This window comes from Somniosus microcephalus, chromosome 4, assembly GCF_052327205.1.
Source record: "Somniosus microcephalus isolate GS21.2 chromosome 4, FLI_Smic_1.0, whole genome shotgun sequence".
Taxonomy (NCBI): Eukaryota; Metazoa; Chordata; class Chondrichthyes; order Squaliformes; family Somniosidae; genus Somniosus; species Somniosus microcephalus.
Window position 1 is genome coordinate 70,282,272 of NC_140990.1, and position 24,549 is coordinate 70,306,820.

General features: G+C 47.1%; 1 protein-coding gene and 1 long non-coding RNA gene across 2 annotated transcripts; one reads left to right on the forward strand and one right to left on the reverse strand.

The window, feature by feature from the left end:
- Positions 1–1,023: 1,023 nt before the first annotated feature.
- Positions 1,024–3,058, reverse strand: LOC147119167 (uncharacterized). The gene has a single exon (XM_085984873.1). The coding sequence runs from the start codon at positions 3,004–3,006 to the stop codon at positions 1,912–1,914; it is 1,095 nt and encodes a 364-aa protein (XP_085840999.1). The 5' UTR covers positions 3,007–3,058; the 3' UTR covers positions 1,024–1,911.
- Positions 3,059–12,797: 9,739 nt separating this feature from the next.
- On the forward strand, positions 12,798–20,252 carry LOC147119168 (uncharacterized). The gene is made up of 3 exons (XR_015077998.1): positions 12,798–15,000; positions 18,916–19,028; positions 19,544–20,252. It is a non-coding gene; the product is annotated as an uncharacterized LOC147119168 (long non-coding RNA).
- Positions 20,253–24,549: the final 4,297 nt, after the last annotated feature.

A 24,549-nucleotide genomic window follows, 5' to 3' on the forward strand; every position in this document is an offset into this window, starting at 1 on the left:
ACTCCCCTTTCACCCCTACTCTCCAACCACCCTCACCCCAACTCCTCTTTCACCCCTACTCTCCATCCCCTCACCCCAACTCCTCTTTCACCCCTACTCTCCAACCCCCCTCACCCCAACTCCCCTTTCACCCCTACTCTCCAACCCCCCTCACCCCAACTCCTCTTTCACCCCTACACTCCAACCCCCCTCATCCCAACTACTCTTTCACCCCTACTCTCCAACCCCTCACCCCAACTCCCCTTTCACCCCTACTCTCCAACCCCCCTCACCCCAACTCCCCTTTCACCCCTACACTCCAACCCCCCTCATCCCAACTCCTCTTTCACCCCTACACTCCAACCCCTCACCCCAACTGCTCTTTCACCCCTACTCTCCAACCCCTCACCCCAACTCCTCTTTCACCCCTACTCTCCAACCCCCTCACCTCAACTCCTCTTTCACCCCTACACTCCAACCCCTCACCCCAACTGCTCTTTCACCCCTACACTCCAACCCCTCACCCCAACTCCCCTTTCACCCCTACTCTCCAACCCCTCACCCCAACTCCTCTTTCACCCCTACTCTCCAACCCCCTCACCTCAACTCCTCTTTCACCCCTACACTCCAACCCCTCACCCCAACTGCTCTTTCACCCCTACACTCCAACCCCTCACCCCAACTCCCCTTTCACCCCTACTCTCCAACCGCTCACCCCAACTCCCCTTTCACCCCTACTCTCCAACCCCTCACCCAAATCCCCTTTCACCCCTACTCTCCAACCCCTCTCTCATCTTCCATTGACATCAATGGAACGTACACTGACAATTGATATGTCAGGATTTGAGATTTACAAATGATTCTGGAGGCTCTGAGTTGGGATCTTTCTTTATTCTGTCCACTCGAGGAGTGTGATAACAGACTTTCTCCTGTGAATATAGAGCTAGAATATTGGGTCATGGTGTGTTTACGTGTTCATCTTGTTGATCTAAAAATTGAGTCTTGTGGTTTCAGACACCAGATAATCAAGCTCACAACAACAGATTGTCTTTTACTGACTTTATTAACAGCACTGCAAAGATACAGACAGAGTATAGTTACCTGATCCGGAGAACAGGGATAATACAGTGGATTCAGAGCTTTCTTCTCCCCAGGTCTGTTCTAACAAGCTGCGACTACACTGGCGATATTTATATTCAACTTGTTTACCACATTATTGACCTGGCCCTGCTCAAACCATAACCACAAGGATATCTGTGCATTGTTCTGACTGTGACCACAAGGCTGTGTCACTATCACACACACACACCGTTTCCTTGTTTCACATCTCCATACACAGACCATCTCTTTACACATCCCCTTCCATCCTCAATCAGCGTCATTGAAAAATAGATTATCTGGTCAATACCACATTGCTGTTTGTGGGAGCTTGCTGTGCACACATTGGCTGCTGGTTTCCTACATTAGAACAGCAACTACACTTCAAAAGTACTTCCTTGTCTGTAAAGCGCTTTGGGACGTCCTGAGGTTGTGAAAGGTGCGATAGAAATACAAGCCTTTTTCCTTGGATAACAGCAATAGTTACACTGGGATAAATCTTCAGTCATTTTCTATTACAGGCTCTCTGGAAAGTGTGGGGAGCTGGGACTTGAGAGTAACTGAAGATATTAGAACTGAGATAATCTAGAGTTAGAAAGGAGAAAAGGCCCAAAAATGGAACAGTCGGTAACAGGGCATCATTAGTCTCCTCTTATCTTCGAGGAAACAAATACTCGACACTGTGTATCTGACATTTATCCAGAATATTAAACTCCAGCCCAGTTACAGGAGGTATTCTCATCAGCAGAAACAAACCCCACCTGTCAGAATGAACATGGTTCAGTCCTGGATGTGATTAACAGCAGCAATAACAGCAGAATCCAAACCCTGCAGTCACTTGTGAACTCGCTGGTGTTTCAGCAGGTGGGATGACTGAGTGAATCCCTTCCCACAGAGTGTGCAGTTGAACGGCCTCTCCCCAGTGTGAACTCGCTGGTGTCTCAGCAGGGTGGATGAATCAATGAATCCCTTCCCACACACGGAGCAGGTGAACGGCCTCTCCCCAGTGTGAACTCGCTGGTGTGTTAACAGGCGGGATGAATTAGTGAATCCCTTCCCACACACAGAGCAGGTGAACGGCCTCTCCCCGCTGTGAGTGTGTTTGTGTGTCAGCAGATCTCTTCTGCTTTTAAAGCTCTTTCCACACTCAGAACATTTGAATGGTCTCTTTTCAGCATGAACACGTTGGTGTTTAGTGAGGCTGATTAATCGAGCAAATCCTTTCCCACACACAGTGCAGGTGAACAGCCTCTCCCTAGTGTGAAGTCGTTGGTGTTTCAGCAGATTGGATGACTGAGTGAATCCCTTCCCACACACGGAGCAGGTGAACGGCTTCTCCTCAGTGTGAACTCGCTGGTGTCTCAGCAGGGTGGATGAATCAATGAATCCCTTCCCACACTCGGAGCAGGTGAACGGCCTCTCCCCAGTGTGAATTCGCTGATGTGTTAACAGGTGGGATGAATTAGTGAATCCCTTCCCACACACTGAGCAGGTGAACGGCCTCTCCCCGCTGTGAGTGTGTTGGTGTGTCAGCAGATCTCTTATGCTTTTAAAGCTCTTTTCACAATCAGAACATTTGAAGGGTCTCTTTTCAGTGTGAACAAGTTGGTGTTCAGTGAGGTTGGTTAATCGAGCAAATCTTTTCCCACACACAGTGCAGGTGAATGGTCTCTCCCCAGTGTGAACTCGCTGGTGTGTCAGAAGGTGGGATGACTGACTGAATCCCTTTCCACACATGGAGCAGGTGAATGGTCTCTCTCCAGTGTGAACTCGCTGGTGTGTCAGAAGGTGGGATGACTGACTGAATCCCTTCCCACACTCAGAGCAGATGAACGGCCTTTCCCCAGTGTGACTGCGTCGATGAGTTTCCAGCCGGGACGGGGAGCTGAATCCCTTCCCACAGTCTCCACATTTGTACAGTTCCTCCATGGTGCGGGTGTCCTTGTGTCTCTCCAGGTTGGACGATCAGTTGAAGCCTCGTCCACACACAGAACACGTGTATGGTTTCTCCCCGCTGTGAACGGTGCGATGTTTTTTCAGGCTGTGTAACTCGTTAAAGCTCTTTCCACAGTTAGTGCACTGGAACACTCTCACTCGGGTGTGTGTGTCTCGGTGCTTTTCCAGTCACACTGATGTTTGAAATCTTTTCCCACAGACAGAACAGACAAACATTTCTCCTTCCACATTCAAAGGCCGATGATATTCAGGTCCTGATGAATGGAGTTACTCTGTCAGATCTTGATGCGATGTTTAGTTTGAGTTTGCGGTCTGTAAATCCTCCCCTTCTAATACCCTGTAAAAGGAGTTTACAAAAGTCATCACTGTAAGTACAGGATAGAAATTCAGAACAAACAATTCTAGTTTCTATGGAACATTCTTTCCTCTCTTGTTCCCCCAAACATGTGGTCCAGTCAAACTAAAAGAAGCCAAAATAAGCAACAAAGACCCAACAAAAGCAAAGGGAACCTTCCCAACTAAACCAGAATGTTGTTGCCAGTGTCTGAGAGACACTCTGTACCCTGAGGTACCCACCGGTCAAGGAAGGTATCAAGTGAACCGGTAGACACCGCCTGCTCCCTCTCCAGGGCCACCTGGGCAGGGACAAGACCACGGGAGAGAGGCAGGCAGCCAGAGTGACCCCCCCCCCATGGGCCCCGCCCATCCTGGGCCCCGCCCATCCTGGGCCTACAAATTGCTGTTTTTGCCAGGTCCAGAAGATCGTCCGACTTACCCACCCCCCTCCGCACCAGGCGGCCAAAGATTGGGAGTGTGGGGCTAAAGTGTAACCAAGAGTTGAGGAGCAGCCCCTTCAGATAACTATACAGGGGCTGCAACCTCTCACACTGAATATATACACGGCCCGTGGACTCCTCTAGGCCGCAAACATCACATGCGGCCTGGGAGTGGGTGAAGGTGAACAGAAAGCAGAGAATCAGGATAAATGGGTCATTTTCCGGTTGGCAAACGGTGACTGGTGGCGTGCCACAGGGATCGGTGCTGTGGCCTCAGCTATTTACAATCTACATTAATGACTTGAATGAAGGGACCGAGTGTAATGTAGCCAAGTTTGCGGATGATACTAAGATGGGTGGGAAAGCAAGTTCTGCAGAGGACTCAAAGAACCTGCAAAGGGATATAGACAGGCTAAGTGAGTGGGCAAACATTTTGCAGATGGAATATAATGTGGGAAAGTGCGAGGTTATACACTTTGAAAGGAAAAATTAAAAAAGCAAATTATTATTTAAATCGAGGGAGATTACAAAATGCTGCAGTTCAGAGGGACCTGGAGGTCCTTGTGCATGAAACACAAAAAGTTAGCATGTAGGTACAGCAAGTAATCAAAAAGGCAAATGGAATGTTGGCCTTTATTTCAAAGGGGTTGGAGTATAAAAGCAGGGAAGTCCTGCTACAACTGTACAGGGTATTGGTGAGACCACACCTGGAGTACTGCGTACAGTTTTGGTCTCCGTATTTAAGGAAGGATATACTTGCATTGGAGGCAATTCAGAGACGATTCACTAGGTTAATTCCTGAGATGAGGGGGTTGACTTATGAGGAAAGGTTGAGCAGGTTGGGCCTATACTCATTGAAGTTTAGAAGAATGAGAGGTGATCTTATTGAAACTTATGATACTGAGGGGGCTCGACAAGGTGGATGCAGAGAGGATGTTTCCCCTCGTGGGGAAATCTAGAACTCGGGGGCACAGTTTCAGAATAAAGGGTCGCCCTTTTAGAACTGAGATGAGGAGGAATTTTTTCTCTGAGGGTCGTATATCTGTGGAATGCTCTGCCCCAGAGAGCTGTGGAGGCTGGGTCATTGAATATATTTAAGGTGGAGATAGACGGATTTTTGCAAGGTAAGGGAGTGCAGGGTTATGGGGAGCGGGTGAGGAAGTGGCTTTGAGCCCAAAATCAGCCCTGATCTTATTGAATGGCGGAGCAGGCTCGAGGGGCCAAGTGGCCTATTCCTGCTCCTATTTCTTATGTTAATGTGATGAAATAACTCTGTGTTCTGGATTGTCTGTTGTTGTACTTGTTAATGTCTGGAATGTTTTACAGGTATAACCACTAATGTTCCTCCCTAGCTCTGCCTTTATGGATCCTCCTGATTGGTGTGAGTCTTATTTATAAGAGCTGGGTTTTACTCATAAGGGCTGGGTCGGTGATGAATGATGGTTGCCCTGTGTTAACTTGATGCCATGATTCTTACTTAATAAAAGCCTTTAGTTTTAACTTTTAACCTCATGGATTCAGGCAGTTATTTGGCACATCAGTTGCCCAGGGTGCGCCATCTCCCGGGCACTAGGACCCGGTTGGGAACAAGATGGCGGCCGCAAACATTCAAAGACCGCATGGATGAACTATAGAAGTTGTTCATCCCAGTTTGGGATAAGAATAAAACAAAAAGGGTGACTCAACCATGGCTAATAAGGGAAATTAGGGATAGCATAAGATCCAAGGAGAGGGCATATAAATTGGCCAGAAAAAGCAGTAACCCTGAGGATTGGGAGCAGTTTAGGATTCAACAAAGGAGGACAAAGGGATTAATTAAGAAGGGGAAAATAGAATATGAAAGTAAGCTTGCAGGGAACATAAAAACTGACTGTAAGAGCTTTTATAGATATGTGAAGAGAAATAGATTAGTGAAATCAAGTGTAGGTCCCTTGCAGTCAGAAGCAGGGGAAGTTATAATGGGGAACAAAGAAATAGCAGACCAATTAAATGCATATTTTGGTTCTGTCTTCACAAAGGAGGACACAAATAACCTCCCAGAGATGTTGGAGAGCATAGGGTCTGATGAGAGGGAGGAACTGAAAGAAATCAGTATTTGTAGGGAAATGGTGTTGGGGAAATTGATGGGATTGAAGGCCGATAAATCCCCAAGGCCTGATAATCTACATCCTAGGGTACTTAAGGAAGTGGCCCTAGAAATAGTAGATGCATTGCTGATCATCTTCCAAAATTCGCTGGAATCTGGAACTGTACCCATGGATTGGAGGGTAGCTAATGTTACCCCACTATTCAAAAAGGGTGGTAGAGAGAAAATGGGGAATTATAGACCGGTAAGCCTGACATCAGTAGTGGGGAAAATGCTAGAGTCCATTATAAAGGATGTAATAGCTGAGCACTTGGAAAACAGTGACAGGATCGGACAAAGTCAACATGGATTTACAAAAGGTAAATCGTGCTTGACTAATCTACTGGAATTTTTTGAGGATGTAACTGGGAAAATAGATAAGGGAGAACCAGTAGATGTGGTGTATTTGGACTTTCAAAAGGCTTTCGATAAGGTCCCGCATAAGAGATTAGCGTGTAAAGTTAAGGCACATGGGATTGGGGGCAAGGTATTGACTTGGATAGAGAACTGGTTGGCGGACAGAAAGCAGAGAGTAGGAATTAACGGGTCTTTTTCCGAGTGGCAGGCAGTGACTAGTGGGGTACCGCAGGGATCGGTCCTTGGACCCCAGCTATTCACAGTATACATTAATGATCTAGATAAGGGAACTAGATGTAATATCTCCAAGTTTGCGGATGATACAAAGCTGGGTGGGTGTGTGCGCTGCGAGGAGGATACCGAGAAACTCCAGGATGATTTGGACAGGTTGGGTGATTGGGCAGAAGCGTGGCAGATGCAATATAACGTGGATAAATGCGAGGTTATCCACTTTGGTGTCAAAAACAGAAAGGCAGATTATTATCTGAATGGCAATAGATTGGGAGAAGGGGAAGTGCAATGAGACCTGGGTGTCCTTGTGCACCAGTCGCTGAAGGTAAGCATGCAGGTGCAGCAGGCGGTGAAGAAGGCAAATGGTATGTTGGCCTTCATAGCAAAAGGGTTTGAGTACAGGAGCAAGGATGTCCTGCTGCAGTTGTACAGGGCCTTGGTGAGACCACACCTTGAGTACTGTGTGCAGTTTTGGTCACCTTATCTGAGGAAGGGTGTTCTTGCCATGGAAGGAGTTCAGCGAAGATTCACAAGGCTGATCCCTGGGATGGCAGAAATGACGTATGAGGAGAGATTGGGTCGATTGGGCTTATACTCGCTGGAGTTTAGAAGAATGAGAGGGGATCTCATCGAAACTTATAAAATTTTGACAGGTCTGTGTAGTGTATGTACCCGTCTACCTTTAAGAGAACTATTGTATGTAACCGTTCACCTTTAAGTGAACTATTTTAGGTGTGGCACTACTTTGTTTGGCTTCTGTATACTGTAATACCGACGGTGACCACACCAGTATATAAGTGTTGTGTCAGGATTTATTGGGCAGATTCGCCCTGACCTTCGAATAGTAAAGTCCTGTTTTAAGTTACTCTTGGAGTCTGTGTATTAATTAACTAAACAACCCACAGACTTTACAGTGGCGATGAGTCCGATCGTACCCTGCGGCAACAATACTTCCGAAGCAGTTAACGAGCGTCGAGAAGAGGCAACTGCCCTCGTCGTTCTGCTGGGAGAAAACTCGAGGCTGCAGAACTAGAAAGGAGGAAGAATTTAGAGACAAAGACTTCCATCAGCAACAGGCACTGACTGTCCCTTCTGCCACGGTGAGGAGTGAGCCGATCAGCACGAGAAGCAAGGCGGCCACGGTGACTGTGAGTAAGGGAAAGTAAAAAGAATAACCGGAGGATAAGGGCGGTGCACTCGACCACGGTCGAGGGGGAAAGGAGCCGGACAGAAGTCGGGTCCAGAGGCGCTGAGACTGGGGCAGCGTGGAGCAAGGAAGCCGCGGTACAGACAGGCTGGGGGACGCAACGGCGTCGTGAGACAGCTAGACCGCGACCGGCGAAAAAGGTCGGGCAGTGACCGAAGCCACGAAGCGCTGCGACCGGGAACGTAGGCGCGGGAAGAGATAAACTCAGCCGCAGCCGGGGAGGGAAGCACCGGACTGCGAGAGGGCTGGGAGGCGCGATTGGGAGCCGAGCGAGCGGGAGAGGCAGAGCCGACCAAGGGGGATGGAGCGAGAGCCAGTCCAGCGGCTGAAACTGTTCTCCGTCAACGGGGTGTACCCAGCGCCGGTAGAGCCGAGCGAGCGGGAGAGAGACAGAGCCCGAGCAAGGGAGACTGAGCGAGAGCCAGTCCAGCGGCTGAAACTGTTCTCCGTCAACGGGGTGTACCCAGCGCCGGTAGAGCCGAGCGAGCGGGAGAGAGACAGAGCCCGAGCAAGGGGAACTGAGCGAGAGCCAGCCCAGCGGCTGAAACTGTTCGCCGTCAACGGGGTGTACCCAGCGCCGGTTGCCCTGCCGAGAAAAGGGAAAGCACTGAAGCCGACGCGCAGGCTGTGAACCTGAAAGCCAGCGGCCGTCGCCCGTGGGGAAAGTGTACCCCTCCCGCCAGGGGAAGAAACGCGGGAAGCCGCCATTAGGCGGGGAAGAAGACAGAAGCGGGAAACCGCCATTGAAGTGGGCGGGGAGAGAAGATAAGCGCGGGAAACCGCCATTTTCGCGGGAACCGCCATCTTGGGAAAAAAAAAAAAAAAAAATTTAAAGAAATAATTCGTGGTGTTATCAGGAAGAGAGGAAGATGCCTACGCGTGGTAACATCAACGATTTTAATTCTGAGGTAGAAGACTGGGCCACGTATGTGGAACGCATTGAGATCTATTGTGAGGCCAATAAAATAGAAGAAGAAGATGACAAAGCTATAACCTTGCTAAACTCGATGGGTGCGAAGACATACGGGCTCTTGAAGCATCTACTAGCACCAGCTAAACCGGCGGATCAGACTTTCGATGATATTGTGACTGTTCTGAAGGATCACTTGAACCCCACACCGTTGATGTTGGCGGAACGATTCAAATTCTATGCGAGAACGCAAAGGAAAGACGAAAGCAACGCAGAATACTTGGTCAAACTGCGTAGACTAGCGAAACACTGCCAGTTTGGAGGGAATCTGACAGAGGCATTGCGAGACAAGTTCGTGTGCGGGTTGTCAAAGGAAGGAACGCAAAAGCGACTACTCGAAGAGAACGACCTTACACTTGACAGGGCTGTCCTTATTGCAGCATCGCACGAAGCCGCAGCGAAGGGAACTGCGGAAATGCAGCTAAAGGCAGCGGCACTCAGTGTGGATCAAATTACCTCGAGTACAACAAAATGCTATCATTGTGGGAAGACAACACACGACCAGAACCAATGCTGGTTTAAGAACCAGGAATGTAGGAAATGTGGCAAACTGGGTCACATAGCTAAGGTATGCCGGTCAGGGAAGAAGACCAACAACCAAAGGAAGCCATCACAGGAAAAGTACAACAAGGTACACAAGGTGGCTGAGAAGAGTTCAGACGAACAGAATTCGGACTCAGACCCAAACGGCCAGGAGCTGGGTAGTCTGAGAATTCACAATGTGAGTAAGGAAGCTGACCTACAAACTATCTGGGTCATGCTAAAAATAGCTGGAGTCCAAGTGAAAATGGAGTTGGACACTGGATCAGCTCTATCAGTCATAAATCGAAGGGAATACCACCAGCCATTCTCACATATACCCTTAAGGGATACCAAGTTCGTATTGCAGACATACACGGGGCATAAAGTATACCCCATGGGAAAGATAAGAGTCAAGGTGAGAGATAGGGGTAAAGAACACCCAAGAATGAACTTATACGTACTATCTGAGGGAGGACCACCACTTCTAGGACAGGAGTGGATCAAGAAAATAGACATGGAATGGCACTATCTAAAAGCCATAACGAGTGAGGACTCGGTGCAGACAATCAGCTCAGATTCTGAATCGGATGACGATAAGACCAACCCAAATGTGAAAGACAAGGCTAAAATGGACTTGCCGACTAAGGTTGGAAAAACGAAGGCATGCAGAAAGGCTTATGCTTCAGAGAAGAACAAAGTTTCAGAACAGATCTCCACCGAACAACGACAACATAGTTTGACAGAGAATTCTGAGTCTGTTCAGTTTAAGGACATATCCATGATGGAAGAACACCGAGCTCGGACTCAACTTTATTTCAAATCACGACAACAATTAGAACAATTGAGTTACCGTCTCGTACAATAGATGAAAACAATGAAAAAGTTCTATGACACCGAATGGGAGAATCTGGAAAGACAACAGAAGCAGCTAGCTCAAGCAGGGAGCGACCATAGAGCCATCGTGACCAATCACCGATCACATCTCCCTTATGATGTTCAGGAGTTAGAATATTTGCAGAAAGAAGCAAATGAAGAGGAATCTTCAGGAAGCCAGGATTTTATTCCAGTTCTTCTCTACGACTCCTTACAAGCAGAGTTTGAGAAGTTGAAGGAACAGTATGAACAGGCCCAGGCTACAATCCTGGAGGGGGTTAACTCGGCAACCTCCGAAAAGCTAGTTTCAGTGGAAGCTTATGAGCAACTAAAGGTTGAACATGAGCAAGAAGTCCAAAGGCTGCAGGAAATTCTTGATGAGCTCAAGGCCAAGACAGACTCATCGGTAGAAGTTCCATCCATAGATGAGAAATTAGAGGTGAAAGACATGGCAGAACATGAAAGTCAAGATGTCCAAGAACTCATAAAAATATTGAAGGAAACCCAAGACAAATATGAGGCGGCAATGACCGAGGTTCAACAACTTGAAGAACAGATTCAACTGGGAATTCTTTCAGTGAAAGAAAAGGCAACTGTAAGAAACACAGAGACTGAAAGAATGGCCCCTGAACATGAGCTAGAGAGCATCAAGGCGCAACTTCTCCGAGCGCTTAAAGCCAAAGTACAAGAGGAAAAAAAGGTGAAAGCATTGGAGGAAAAGGTGGATGAAATGGAGAAGACTCTGATCCACAGGGTGCCCGTGGAAGAGTTAACGGTCAGCCAACTCCTTCATATGCTGAGAGACAAGACTCTGCAAGGGGAACCATTTGAACACGAGCTTCAATCTTCAAAGGGAAGGGGTTCGGAGCTCTCAAAAGTTTGGGGAATAGTTGAGGTTGCAACACAGATTTTACGGGGCTGCCGAAAGTACGCTGAATCACGTCAATGTGAACTACAGAATGTTGAAACAGCTGCTCCAGTAGAAGGATTGAATAGCCCGATCAACCAATCCCCGATGGAAGGAGAAGTATTGGAATCACAAATGAGGTCATTAGTGAAGGATTGGCAGGAAACCCAGGAAGAGCGGGATGAATATGAATGCATGAAGAAGTCTCTTCAGGAAAGATGTCTAGGGAGGGAACAACAGTCGGCTAACGTCCAGTTGGGTAAGGAAGAAGTAGCAGGCCCTCTCGCTAGACTAGCTCAGGATGACACCGAATATTACCATGACCTGTTGAGTGACATGGAATATTACGATGACTTGGTCTGCCCAGCTTGTGATGAAAACTCCCAAATTGCAGAAATCAGGATGAAGCACTTAAAGTCTAAGGAACATAGGGAGATGGTGGCGCTACAGCTGGCAGCGGATAAGGGAGCCCCGAGAGTCTCCAAGAAGCAGAAAAGAAAAAGACGAAGCAGAAGACGATAACCATCTAAATCATTATCACTTCTATCAGATCATGCACGTGGGCCCTACGAAGGGGGCCAAATCAGTTGGAAAGTAGGAAAAATTACCAAGGCAGTCCAGCTGTTTGTAAAAGTCAGCACTGCTGGTTCAGCAGGACGGAAGTTCAAGCTGTTAAGCCAAGGGAAAGACTATTGGATGAGTCATGCTAGAAATGTGAACCGGCTACACCACAGAGATGTTGTTCGGACCGAGTCAAGACCAGAGACTGAATCTGTGAACTGTTTCCCGCAGAGACTATATCTGTGAATTGTTTTACATGAAGTTGATTATATGTTATGTTTAATGGGGAATAAGTATGTTGTAAGCTAAAAAGGGAGGATTGTAGTGTATGTACCCATCTACCTTTAAGAGAACTATTGTATGTAACCGTTCACCTTTAAGAGAACTATTTTAGGTGTGGCACTACTTTGTTTGGCTTCTGTATACTGTAATACCGACGGTGACCACACCAGTCTATAAGTGTTGTGTCAGGATTTATTGGGCAGATTCGCCCTGACCTTCGAATAGTAAAGTCCTGTTTTAAGTTACTCTTGGAGTCTGTGTATTAATTAACTAAACAACCCACAGACTTTACAGTCTGGACAAACTAGATGCAGGTAGAATGTTCCCGATGGTCGGAGAGTCCAGAACCAGGGGTCATAGTCTAAGGATAAGGAGTAAGCCATTTAGGACAGAGATGAGGAAGAATTTCTTCACCCAGAGAGTGGTGAACCTGTGGAATTCTCTACCACAGAACGCGGTTGAGGCCAAGTCTTTAAATATATTCAAGAAGGAGTTAGATATATTTCTTAGAGCTAAAGGTATCAAGGGATATGGGGAGAAGGCAGGTACGGGGTACTGAGTTTGGATGATCAGCCATGATCTCATCGAATGGCGGCGCAGGCTCGAGGGGCCGAATGGCCTACTCCTGCTCCTATCTTCTATGTTTCTATGTGACGGTCCGGTGCTGAGCGCGCTCTCCCTGCTTCGGGAGGCCAGCTCTCGCCGCTCGCTCCCGCAACCGGAGCGAGGTGCTCGGCGAGTCGGGCAGAGGCAGCGCAGCGCGGTGAGCAGCAGCAGCAGCCATAAAGTCGACCCGCTGGAGCACATCGGCCGGCAGCTCCTCGGCGGGAAGGAATTCTGACTGGGAGGAGGGGAGCTGAGCATGGCGGCCAGAGGCCGACCCGTGAGAGAAGCAGGCCCCGGGCCGTGGAGCGTGGAGCTGGCGACGGTGAGGAGGAGGCCACGGCGATTGGAGCATTCACATCCCGACGATGTGTTCGGCGAGTCGGATGGTGGAGCGCAGCGCAACGAGCAGCAGCAGCAGACACGTCGACACGCTGCAGCACGTCGGCCGGCAGCTCCATGGCGGGTAACTCGCAGTCCGGCTGGGAGGAGGGGAGCCGGGCATGGCGGCCAGAGCGGGAGAAGCAGGCCACCACACGTGGAGCCGGCAACAGTGAGGAGGAGGCCGCGGAGAAGAGGCGGACGGAGCGGCTGAGGGACATCGTGCTCCCACTGCCACGGGAAGCCATTGTATTGACTCTGAACGCGGCGCTGTATGTATAGCTGACGCGTCCCTACGGGGAACAAGCATTCCATTGTACTTGTACTGGTTACATATATGGCAAATAAAGCTGAACTGAACTGAGACCCTGAAGCCCCGCCCACTCCCGGTTCCAGGCTGAGATGGCTGCACATGCGCCGTAATCCCTCCCTGCCCAAGATGGCTGCGCATGCGCCGTGATCCCGCCCTGTCCAAGATGGCGGCCAGTGACCCCGCTGACCCGGGCGGACGGGCCTGTCACCGCGGGGCAAACACGGGGCCTGTGGGCTCTTATTCGGGGCCTGAGGCCTACACCGGGTGCTTACGGAGCTTCACAGCCCACCCGCGGGTCCAATTCCTCCCCGAGCCCACAATCTCCTACCGCCTCCCGGAACCGTCTCTTCCGCATCAGACCATCGCCGACTCGCACTGCGCATGCTCAGAGCACCTCCCGCGCCTGCGCACTGTGCTCCTGTGGTCATTCTGCCGCGCGGGGGATTTTTACTCTTATTTAGCCCAGTGGTACTGAGGCCAATTATAGTCCCTGAGCTGTCTTGGCTGAGATCAACAAACAGCACAGATCAAGGATTGAACTTGGGACCTTCCCAGTCAGTTGTGCAGAGTGTTTTAAAAGTTGGGGGAGGGTTAGAACAGAATATTTTGAAAGGACTGTTACTCCACCTTTAAAGGAAACCTTCATTAAACTGCAAAATTCTGAAGTCTTTCAAAATTGAACAAGCAAAAAGTAGACAGACATTTTAGAAAGGCTTAAGTCACTAAAATAGACAGGTTTACAATCACTGCACGAGTACAGAAGGGAGCGAATGTTAAAAGCTCTGTCAGTGAAGTGCTCCGACACTCCAAGATAAACCAGACTGTCCTTTTAACTATAAATATGCAAAGTCACGGTCCATTTAAATATCTGTCCCATTCCCCCAGGCAGTGGGAGTAGGAACAGCGCGCGGTCTCTTTATAACCTGACCCAGCGGGCCACATGAGGAAACCCACTGTATGTGGGGCGGGGCCTTGAGAACCAGCTCTATGTGGGGATCACCTACATAGAGACACCAAATCCAGGGACCACTTGTACAGAGACACCAAATCCAGGGACCACTTACACTGAGACTCCAAATCCAGGGACCACTTACAATGAGACACCAAATCCAGGGACCACTTACAATGAAAAAAGAAATCCAGGGACCACTTACACTGTGACAAATGAAAAAGGACACATCCGGTGACATTGGCATCATCAATAATTATTTCTATCCCTAATCCTAATCCGTAAGCATAACCACTCACCTCTAATCCTAACCACTAACCCCTATTCCTGACCCTAACCACTAACCCGTAACCACAACCCGTAACCACAAACAAGTAACCCCTCAGTGTAACACCTGCCCCGAACCCCAAGACCCCAACCACTAACCCTAAATCGTTCAGTGTCAATGGTAATTGTGATGTCACCGGTGATGCAGGTTGGCCGTGTTGTCAATGGTCATTGTGATGTCACTGGTGATGCAGGTCGGCCGTGTTGTCAATAGTGATTGTGATGTCACTAGTGATGCAGGTCGGCCGCGTTGTCAATAGTCATTGTGATGACAACGCGGCCGACCTGCATCACCAGTGACAATAGTCTAAAATTATCATGGATTAGTTGGTTTTTAGAATACTTGTTTTACTATCTTATAATCATCAGTATCTTATAATCATCAGTAATGGATTTATAATCGTGTGTAGGAATTAAATATAAAAGTCTGTAATCATCAACTGTATGCAATGGTAACCTGAATTATGTATAACATGTGACCCTTTTTATGCTTAAAAGTCTGTGAGTAAGCTGTAACCAGACAACCTGGGGTGAGGAAGAGATTGCCGTGGTCGATTAGACTGCAGTTAGCCTGGGAACCAAGGTGAGCTGCAGTTACCACTGTGTGGAATGTTATCACATCCGCAGTGAATTAAAAACAAAGGCCAAGTTCAAGGGCCGTATCACAACCAATGAGACATGTTCCTTTCGTATTGCCATAACTACCCCAGATATGAGCCTTGATGTCAAAAGCAGATGATGGAAGATGTCATCAGACTAAAGCATTTAGATGAGCACTTGAAACGCCATAGCATACAAGGCTACGGACCAAGTGCTGGAAAATAGGATTAGAATAGACAGGGCTTGATGGCCGGTGTGGACATGATGGGTTGAAAGGCCTCTTTCTGTGCTGTATAACTCTATGACTCTAAAGCCTGTGTAAACCAGGGTGCTACGAATGTGGCGTCTTTATGATTGGATTTTGGGTCTGGGTCTCAGCCAGTGATTGGTTCAGGAGGACTCCATAGGTTTTGAATGAGAGTAAGGGTATAGGAAGGGGGTCTTAACAGGCACAAATTGTAGAAGATTTCAGGAGTAGAAGATTTCAGGAATAATCAAGGAGACACCCGGGAGATGAAGAGAGACAAGAGACACAGGGTGCAGCTTATTCACGGTTGCACTTCTACCCAGAGTATAAGTGGTAATATCAGTCTCAATTATACCCTGTAAACTGCTGCTCGAATACTGTAATATATTAAGTCTTGCTTGTGCTGAATAAAATTAAATCACTGTCCCCAATATGGGTCAACCTCGAATCATTTGGAACCAGGGTCCCTCTGGGATCTTATAAACTGGTGAGCCTAGCCAGGAGGTTGATTGACAGTTGATTCTTTTATGAATTATTCGGTACAAGTAAGATCCTAGGACTGACGTGGTTAGTGCGACGGAGTCATTTAAGGAAGGAAAGCCTTCGGGAGGGTGTGGGACACTGCAACCTACCAGTAGTCATAGCAACAGTTAGTAGAAATGGCGGGCTTGACAGAAGTTGAGCATGTCAGAGATAAAGAGTTCAGATAATTAAGTGAAACTGATTTAGTGTTGTTTCTGACGAGTCCAGAAACAGACTCATATCAGAAGTGGATAGAGAGGGTCCAGAGACAAGGGTCTCTGGGAAAGGTCGAATTAGACAAAGGGAAACACTTGTCAGGCTATGCAGCACATTTCTGTGCACAGCGCGGTGAAGTAAGAGAAGGGAAACATTTAGAAGCACAGAGAATAAGAGAAGGGAAACATTTAGAAGCACAGAGAATAAGAGATGGGAAACATTTAGAAGCACAGAGAATAAGAGAAGGGAAACATTTGGAAATGCGGAAAATAATCGAGGGAAAAAGAATGCCAGGACCTAGAAACCAGGAATCTGGGAATTCAGCAAATGAAGAAAAAAAACCGGGAGAGCCAGGACAAGCTGTTGAGACGACAGCTTAAAGGGTGAAAAAAGAAAGGTAAAGTTGAAACCATCACTGAAGCTGTCAGCTTCTGTATTGAGAAAAATAAAACACAAGATTACTGAATGAAAGGAACCTTAAAGGAAGCTGGAATTTCAGTTTGTGTGAAAGTGGGTGTTAAAGTGTGGAAGTTTTCCTGACTGTGAATGTTTAAGCAGTTACAGTATTTCTTTTGTCTGAAAGTCTGTCTTTAAAATAGTGTCTGTCTGTTTTTTTTTTTTTTAGCTCCGCCCACTTTCCTGTGCACAGAACTAAAAGCTGTTTAACCTTTTGTAATCTTGTCTTGGATGTTGGAAGCATTTGGTACTCTTGGAGTTCATAACCCATTACAGGGATCAATATTTCTAAGTTGCGTAAATGTGTGAAAATGTTGAGTATGTTCATTTCAATTTAAGATTGTGCACCCAGAATTGGGAAAAAAGAACTTTGAAATACAATTTCAGTTTAAAACTCTTGGAGTTGCAGTTGCCATGGTGCCTGGTACTTAATTGGAATTTCCAAAGCACTTTGATTTGATTTCTTTCAATGTGGAAACTATTTTTTCCAGTTAGATTCTGTATTTTTACAGTCATTTGGAAAGGTGCCTGAAGAACAACGAGAAAGATGACATCATTTACTGGGTTTTTTTGTAAGCGTGGGTTATTTTGATTATTTTGTTTGTTCTGCATTGTGTTTATTTTTTTGAAATATTGGTCTGAATTAAATTGGAATTATTGAGGTTAACTGTTAAATTGTGAAAAACCACCTTTCATTGCTGCCTCAGTGAAATTCTGGTTATTATTTTTAATTATGTGAGGATTTCCAGTTCCGTATGTGAGACTTTCACGTTGGCAGTTTTGAATTTCTTAGATGTTTAATGCTTTGAATTGGAATTTTGTGATTTTTGAGGTGATTCTGTTTGTTAAACATTTTGGTTGTACTGGAAAATCTTGGGGTTGGAAACCTCTGAAACAAAATGCTAAAAAATGTAAACAAAATTGGAGTTTAATCTAAAAGGCTGTCTTTCCTGATGAGAATCTTTTATTTAGAGTTAATAATATGTTACTAATGATTTCTGCTGTTTTAATGGATTTGTAATATTGAAGAAAGTTTTGAAGGTACAAAGACTTGGAAAAAAGTTTCAATCGGGAAAGCTTTTAAAACATTTTTGCGTGAAGTGACGCAATTGCGTGTGTCTGACAATGTTTCACTCCGCCTTCTTATAAACCTGCAAAGGAGTTAACTCTGTCTGCTGACAGCTGCCTTTTTAAATTCACCAAGCAACAACTTTTGTATTGCTGAATGAAATTTAAAGATATTGGACATTATTCACAGGATAGTCAAATTTTCATTAAAAGAAACTGGTGGAAAGCAGTCGAAGGTGGTCCTGCCAATTGCTGTGTATCAGGGAAGAAAGTTTTGGGGAAATAAAATTGAACATTGACAAAATCTGTCAGTCCAACAATACTGCAGTGATAAAATGGACTCGGACACAATACATCGGATTATTTTGGGAAATAAAAAAGTCCTCTAAAATAAAGAATTAAAAAACCCAAAATAACTGGGACCAAGTGGGAAGGTTTGATCTGTTTCCTAACTTTAATAGTGTATTGGTGAGTAAAGTTCCTCCAGGGCTCATGAATGAGATAGAATGGTAATTAATGGGATGTGTAAAATGGAATGAGAGGAAGTGATTGAGGATGTCAGATAGAAACAGGAAATGTTTCATTCACCACCAAATGGGAATCATTTCCTCAGTTGAATTGGAATAAATCACCTGTGTATGATTCACCGAAAGGTCTCAATCTGGGATTAATGAACAGTCTCGGGAAAGGCAGGAAAGCGCAGTTGAAAATAGTCAATTGATAGTTTTCTCTTGGAGAGATTTGTGTCCTTGCCTGTGAACTTTGTAAGAAAACTTCATTTGATAGATTGGTCACTACCCGAGACATCGGGACCATACAGTGGTAGATGAGCAAAGATCTCCAGACACCTCACGATCTTTAGATGAGATCTCCTGAAAGCCCATGAATGGTTCGTTTCGGATGGCGCGTGTGGCAGGATATTGTGTGTGGACAGATGTGATTTGTTACATAGGAAGCAATTAGCATGTGGAAATGTGTGGTGAATTTACACTGAAGAACGGGTCTCGGACATATTCAGTTATTGACAACAGCACGACATGAAATGGTTAATGTGGCTCAGGAGAGTGAGACAACTTTTAAAGCACTGACACATACTCCATCGAGAAACTATCTAATTCATGAAACAATCAGCATAGAGTTAAAGACTCTGGTACCTGTCAGAGGGATTGAAACTGAAGTTGAAGCGGAGAGCGACATAGAATTCGGATTGAGACAATTGAGGGCTAGAGAGATCATACTTAGTAAGAATTATCCACAAGATGGATACCCAAGGCATATTACACTAGTTTAAAAGCATGATTATTCAAGAATCAGCGTGCATTGACTAACAGTTCCATAATACACTTAAACCTACAACTAATAATGCTTATTTCATTTCATCCATGTTAGCTAGTGGGAATCTGAAATGGAGATTTCTCAGGATTCTTACACCCGAGACACGGAGAGAGAGAGACACAGGGTGCAGCCTGCTCACAGCTGCGCTTCTACCCAGAGTATAAGTGGTAATATAAGTCTCAATTATTCTCTGTAAACTGCTGCTCGAATACTGTAATGTATTAAGTCTTGCTTGTGCTGAATAAAGTTAAATCACTGTCTCCAATACGGGTCAACCTCGAATCATTAGGAACCGGGGCCCCTCTGGGATCTTACACCATGCACGTTCTTCCCTGGTCCTTCTAGGTGGTGGAGATCGTGGGTTTGGCAGGTTCTGTCAAAGAAGCCTTATCAAGTTGCAGATGTTTAAAGTCCCTCTCCATCGCCCCTCCCACCTCTTTCTCGCCTCCCATAGAGGCCAGAGTCATGTGTAGGCCCAGACCAGGTGGCAGGTTCCCTTCCCTGAGGGACATCAGTGAACCAGTTGGGTTTTACGACAATCCAGCAGCTTTCATGGTCACTTGTTTCTGCTGCCGGACCCACAAATGACCAGATTCATTAAGCTCAATTTCACAACCTGCCTTTGTTTTATTGTGGCTTCTCTCTCACGCTCCCTTTTTCCTGTTTTAACTTCATTTTGCAGGGTATTGGAAGGGGCGGATTTGCAGACAGGAAGATCAAACCAAACATCACATCAAGATCTGACAGAGTCACTCGATTCATCAGGAACTGAATTTCATCGGCCTTTGAACATGGAAACAAAAAGCACCATTCACGGTGGGGAGAAACCGTACACGTGTTCTGTGTGTGGATGAGGATTCAGCCAATCACTTGGCCTGTCAAGACACAAGCGCAGTCACACCGCGGACAAACCGTGTAAATGTGGGGATTGTGGGAAAGGATTCAATTACCCGTCCCAGCTGTAAACTCATCGGCGCAGTCACACCGGGGAGAGACCGTTCACCTGCTCCGTGTGTGGGAAGGGATTCACTCAATCATCCAACCTGCTGACACACCAGCGAGTTCACAAGTGACTGTGGGGGTTGGATTCTGTTGTTTTTGCTGCTGTTAATCACATCCAGGACTGAACCATGTTCATTCTGACAGTTACGGTTTGTTTCTGCTGATGTTAATAACCCCTATAACTGGGCTGGAATTTAATATCCTCAATATATGTTAAAATAAATCAGTTTTGTTACGTCTGTGTATAATAAGACACAGACTGTGGAGAACGGTACAACAGGTGTTTACTCAACGTGGCTCACACTGCAACTGCCTGTACAGATTACTACTCAGTGTTATATACAGGTGTGGTCACTGCCGGTACTACAGTATACATGAGCTGTAAAAAGTAGTTCCTCCCTTAAAGGTATATACATTACAATTCCTCCCCTTTTCGATTAACAGTACCATAACACTCATTTAACAATTAAATATCAAACTAATTACAATTAACACTTTTAACATGCAACATTAGCTGAAAATAGTCTATTTATATATTCAGTCTTTGGGGAGGCTTCCTGATCCTTTCTGGATAGCGCTTTTCCCGAGTGTCTTGCTCTTGGTGCGGAGGCGATTCTGGCCCCCTGTCGTCGGTTGGTTCATCAGCTTCCGATGCTACTGTTTTTGGGGTAGATGCGACCTGTACGTCGGGTTCATCACCAGGTACGTATGGGCGAGGCATGGGGTTGACTTGTTCCTGTGACTCTAGGATCTGGTCAGCATGGCGTCTCACGATGCTCTCCCCAACATCCACTGTGTATATTAGTGGGCCCTGCCATGTGCATATCATTCCAGGCTGCCATTTTTCTGTTTGGTAGTCGCAGGCCAAGACTGGTTGCCCTACATTGAAGCTCCTTGTTGGCTTCTCATGGATGTGCTGGAATTGCTTACTCTCAACATCTCTTCGTACGTTTGGTCTGAACAAATCCAGGCGCGATCTTAACCTTCGGTTAAAGAACATCATGGCTGGGGCCTGGTTGGTGACTGCATGTGTCGCATTCCGGTAGGCGAACAGGAAATTGTCCACCTTGTGCTGCAGCGGAATGTTGTCATTGTACATAGCCTTTATTGCCTTCTTAAAGGTTTGTACGAACCTCTCAGCCAATCCATTTGTGGCTGGATGATACGGGGCGGATGTGTAATGCCTTACCCCATTCTTCTGCATAAACCTCCGGAACTCTTTGGACACAAACTGTGGTCCGTTGTCGGAGCAAATCTGTTCTGGCAAGCCATTCCTGGCAAAAATGGTCCGTAGGACTGCAATAGTTTTCTCCATGATGGTGGAGGGTATTTTGATGACCTCAGGCCATTTTGAGTGCGCATCCACGGCTATTAAAAACATTGAGTCCATGAATGAACCAGCAAAATCAATATGCACCCATTGCCATGGAGATGAGGGCCACTCCCATGGGTGTAGAGGGGCCTGTGGTGGTGCATTTTGGACTCTCTGGCATCCTGAGCAGCTCTTGGTCAGGTCCTCGATTTGTTTATCGATTCCCGGCCACCACACATAAGCCCTGGCTAGGCTTTTCATTTTTACCCCTCCCAGATGACCCTCATGAAGCTCATTGAGCACTCTATCCCTTAATAACAACAGAAAATGCTGGAAAAACTCAGCAGGTCAGGCAACATCCGTGGAGAGAAATTTGAGTTGACGTTTCGGGTTTGACCCTTCTTCAAAACTGGAGAGAAAAGGAACTAGATCGAAGGCAGGGCTGCGATCGGACAAAAGAATAAAAGAACCAAAAGAAGTAAAAGAGATTAGAAGCTAGACGAGATGGTAATAGGCTGGGATTAGGTGTAAAGTGTACTGGCAGGGCAAAAGATAGCTGCCAGGTGTGAGAGAGAAACAAAAGGAAAGGGGGGGGGGAGGAAAGGAGTGGAAAAGTATAAGTAAAAATGAAATAGGGGCCGAGGTTATGATCTGAAATTGTTGAACTCGATATTGAGTCCGGAAGGCTGCAGAGTGCCTAATCGGAAGATGAGGTGCTGTTCCTCGAGTTTACGTTGAGCTTCCGTGGAACAGTACAAGAGGCCAAGGACGGTGAGGTCCGAGTGGGAATGGAGCGGTGAATTGAAATGACAGGCGACCGGAAGCTCGGGGTCACCCTTACGGACTGAACGGAGGTGTTCCGCAAAGCGGTCACCCAATCTGCGTTTGGTCTCCCCAATGTAGAGGAGACCGCATCGTGAGCAGCGAATACAGTATACTAGATTGCGAGAAGTACAAGTAAATCACTGTTTCACCTGGAAGGGGTGTTTGGGGCCCTGGACAGTGGGGAGGGGGGAGGTATAGGGGCAGGTGTTACACCTCCTCCGCTTGCACGGGAAGGTGCCAGGCGAAGGGGAAGGGCTGTTTGGGGTGATAGAGGAGTGGACTAGGGTGTCTCGGAGAGAGCGGTCCCTGCGGAATGCTGAAAGGGGAGGGGAGGGGAAGATACGTTTGGTGGTGGGATCACTTTGGAGGTAGCGGAAATGCCGGAGGATGATCCGTTGAATGTGGAGGCTGGTGGGGTGAAAGGTGAGGACAAGGGGCACCCTATCGTGGTTCCGGGAGGGAGGGGCAGGGGTGAGGGCAGAGGTGCGGGAGATAGAACTGACACGGCCGAGGGCAGTGTCCACCACGGTAGAGGGGAATCCTCGGTTGCGGAAAAAGGAAGACATGTCTGAAGCACTGGTGTGGAAGGTGGCATCGTCGGAGCAGATACGGCGGAGGCGGAGAAACTGGGAGAATGGAATAGAGTCCTTACAGGAAGCGGGGTGGGAGGAAGTGTAGTCCAGGTAGCTGTGGGAGTCAGTGGGCTTGTAGTAAATATTGGTCGATAACCTATTCCCAGAGATGGAGATGGAGAAGTCGAGGAAGGGAAGGGAAGAGTCAGAGATGGACCATGTGAAGGTGAGGGAAGGGTGGAAATTGGAGGCAAAGTGAATGAAATTGTCAAGTTCGGGGCGAGAGCAGGAAACGGCACCGATACAGTCATCAATGTATTGGAAAAAGAGGTGAGGGAGGGGACCCGAGTAGGACTGGAACAAAGAGTGTTCCACATAGCCCACAAAAAGGCAGGCATAGCTAGGACCCATGCGGGTACCCATGGCAACGCCTTTGATTTGGAGGAAATGAGTGGAGTTAAAGGAGAAGTTGTTCAATGTGAGAACAAGTTCAGCCAGGCGGAGGAGGGTCGTGGTGGATGGGGACTGGTCGGGCCTCTGTTCAAGGAAGAAGCGAAGCGCCCTCAGGCCATCCGGGTGGGGGATGGAGGTGTAGAGGGATTGTACGTCCATGGTGAAAAGGAAGCAGTTGGGGCCAGGAAACTGGAAACTGTTAAAGTGGCGGAGGGCGTCCGAAGAGTCGCGGATGTAGGTGGGAAGAGACTGGACAAGGGGAGAAAAGATAGAGTTAACTTGGGTGGAATTACCACTCGGGAGCCACACATCAAGGTCCCCCAGCACACTGACAGCTGTTCTCTCCTTGTCGAGAATGCTGGCAACAGTGAATCGCCATGTGCTGGCCATCCCTTCACCGTCAAATCATATACCCGAGACAGTGTTGGGTCATTTCGGGTTTCCTTTTCGATACAAGCATTAGTTACCGGTAGGTATTCAACTATAGTCGAATGGAATATTTTGACAGGATCCACTGCTGGTGCTTCCTCCGCAGTAGGCAGTGGCAGGCGTGATAGCCCATCAGCATTTCCATGCTGTTTCATGCCCTTATATTCAATCTCATAGTGGTGCGCCCCTAGAAAAAGTGACCATCTTTGTAGTCATTGCGCAGTCATCACCGGAACGCCCTTGTTCGGATTAAAAATGGAGACAAGAGGCTGGTGATCAGTCAGCAAGGTGAATTTCTGCCCGTGCAGATAGTGATTGAACTTTTTCACTCCCCACACTAGGCTGAGGGCCTCCCTGTCAATCTGGGCATAGTTACGCTCGGCTGAGGTTAGTGATCGTGATGCGAAGGCTATTGGCCTCTCTGAGCCGTCCGAGAATTTGTGCGACAGCACCGCTCCAATGCCGTCGGGTGACACTTCACATGCCAACCGAATTGGTAATGCTGGGTTGTAATGGGCCAATACCTCTTTCGATGTGATTAGTGTTTTGCTCTTCTGGAAAGCTCATCTACATTCGTCACTCCACTTCCATGGCACCCCAGTTTGCAGTAGGGTGTTCAGTGGGTGTAGTATTGTAGACAAATTTGGCAAGAACTTATGGTAGTAGTTTACCAGTCCGAGGAACGACCTCAGTTGTGACACATTTTCCGGTGCTGGAGCCTTGACTGTAATGATCAATAACATGTCATGCTATAGTGGACACTAGGTGGAGCTGTAGTGCTGGATATAGCTGTATGTACAAGACTACACTACCCATGAGGCACTAGTACCCACAAGGCAACAGTCAAGATGGCAGCCTGCACACAGGAGCACACATGCAGCATCTCTACAGATACTGTACTTAGAGAACGTGTACTGAATAAATGACTAGCTAGATGCTAGCTGTGTTCATAATAAGAATGTCTATTTATTAATGAACATAACATGGTACCAGGGTGGTGAACATCTGCTGAAAATTGTGAAAAGCGACATGGAGAATTTGAAGCCACCAGAGCGTTTGAATCTCACAGAAAAAATCGACTACAATTGGCAGACT

What these genes read in the sequence shown, in the direction of transcription:
- LOC147119167 (XM_085984873.1), bottom strand. Translation starts at nt 3,006, where the DNA reads ATGGAGGAACTGTACAAATGTGGAGACTGTGGGAAGGGATTCAGCTCC.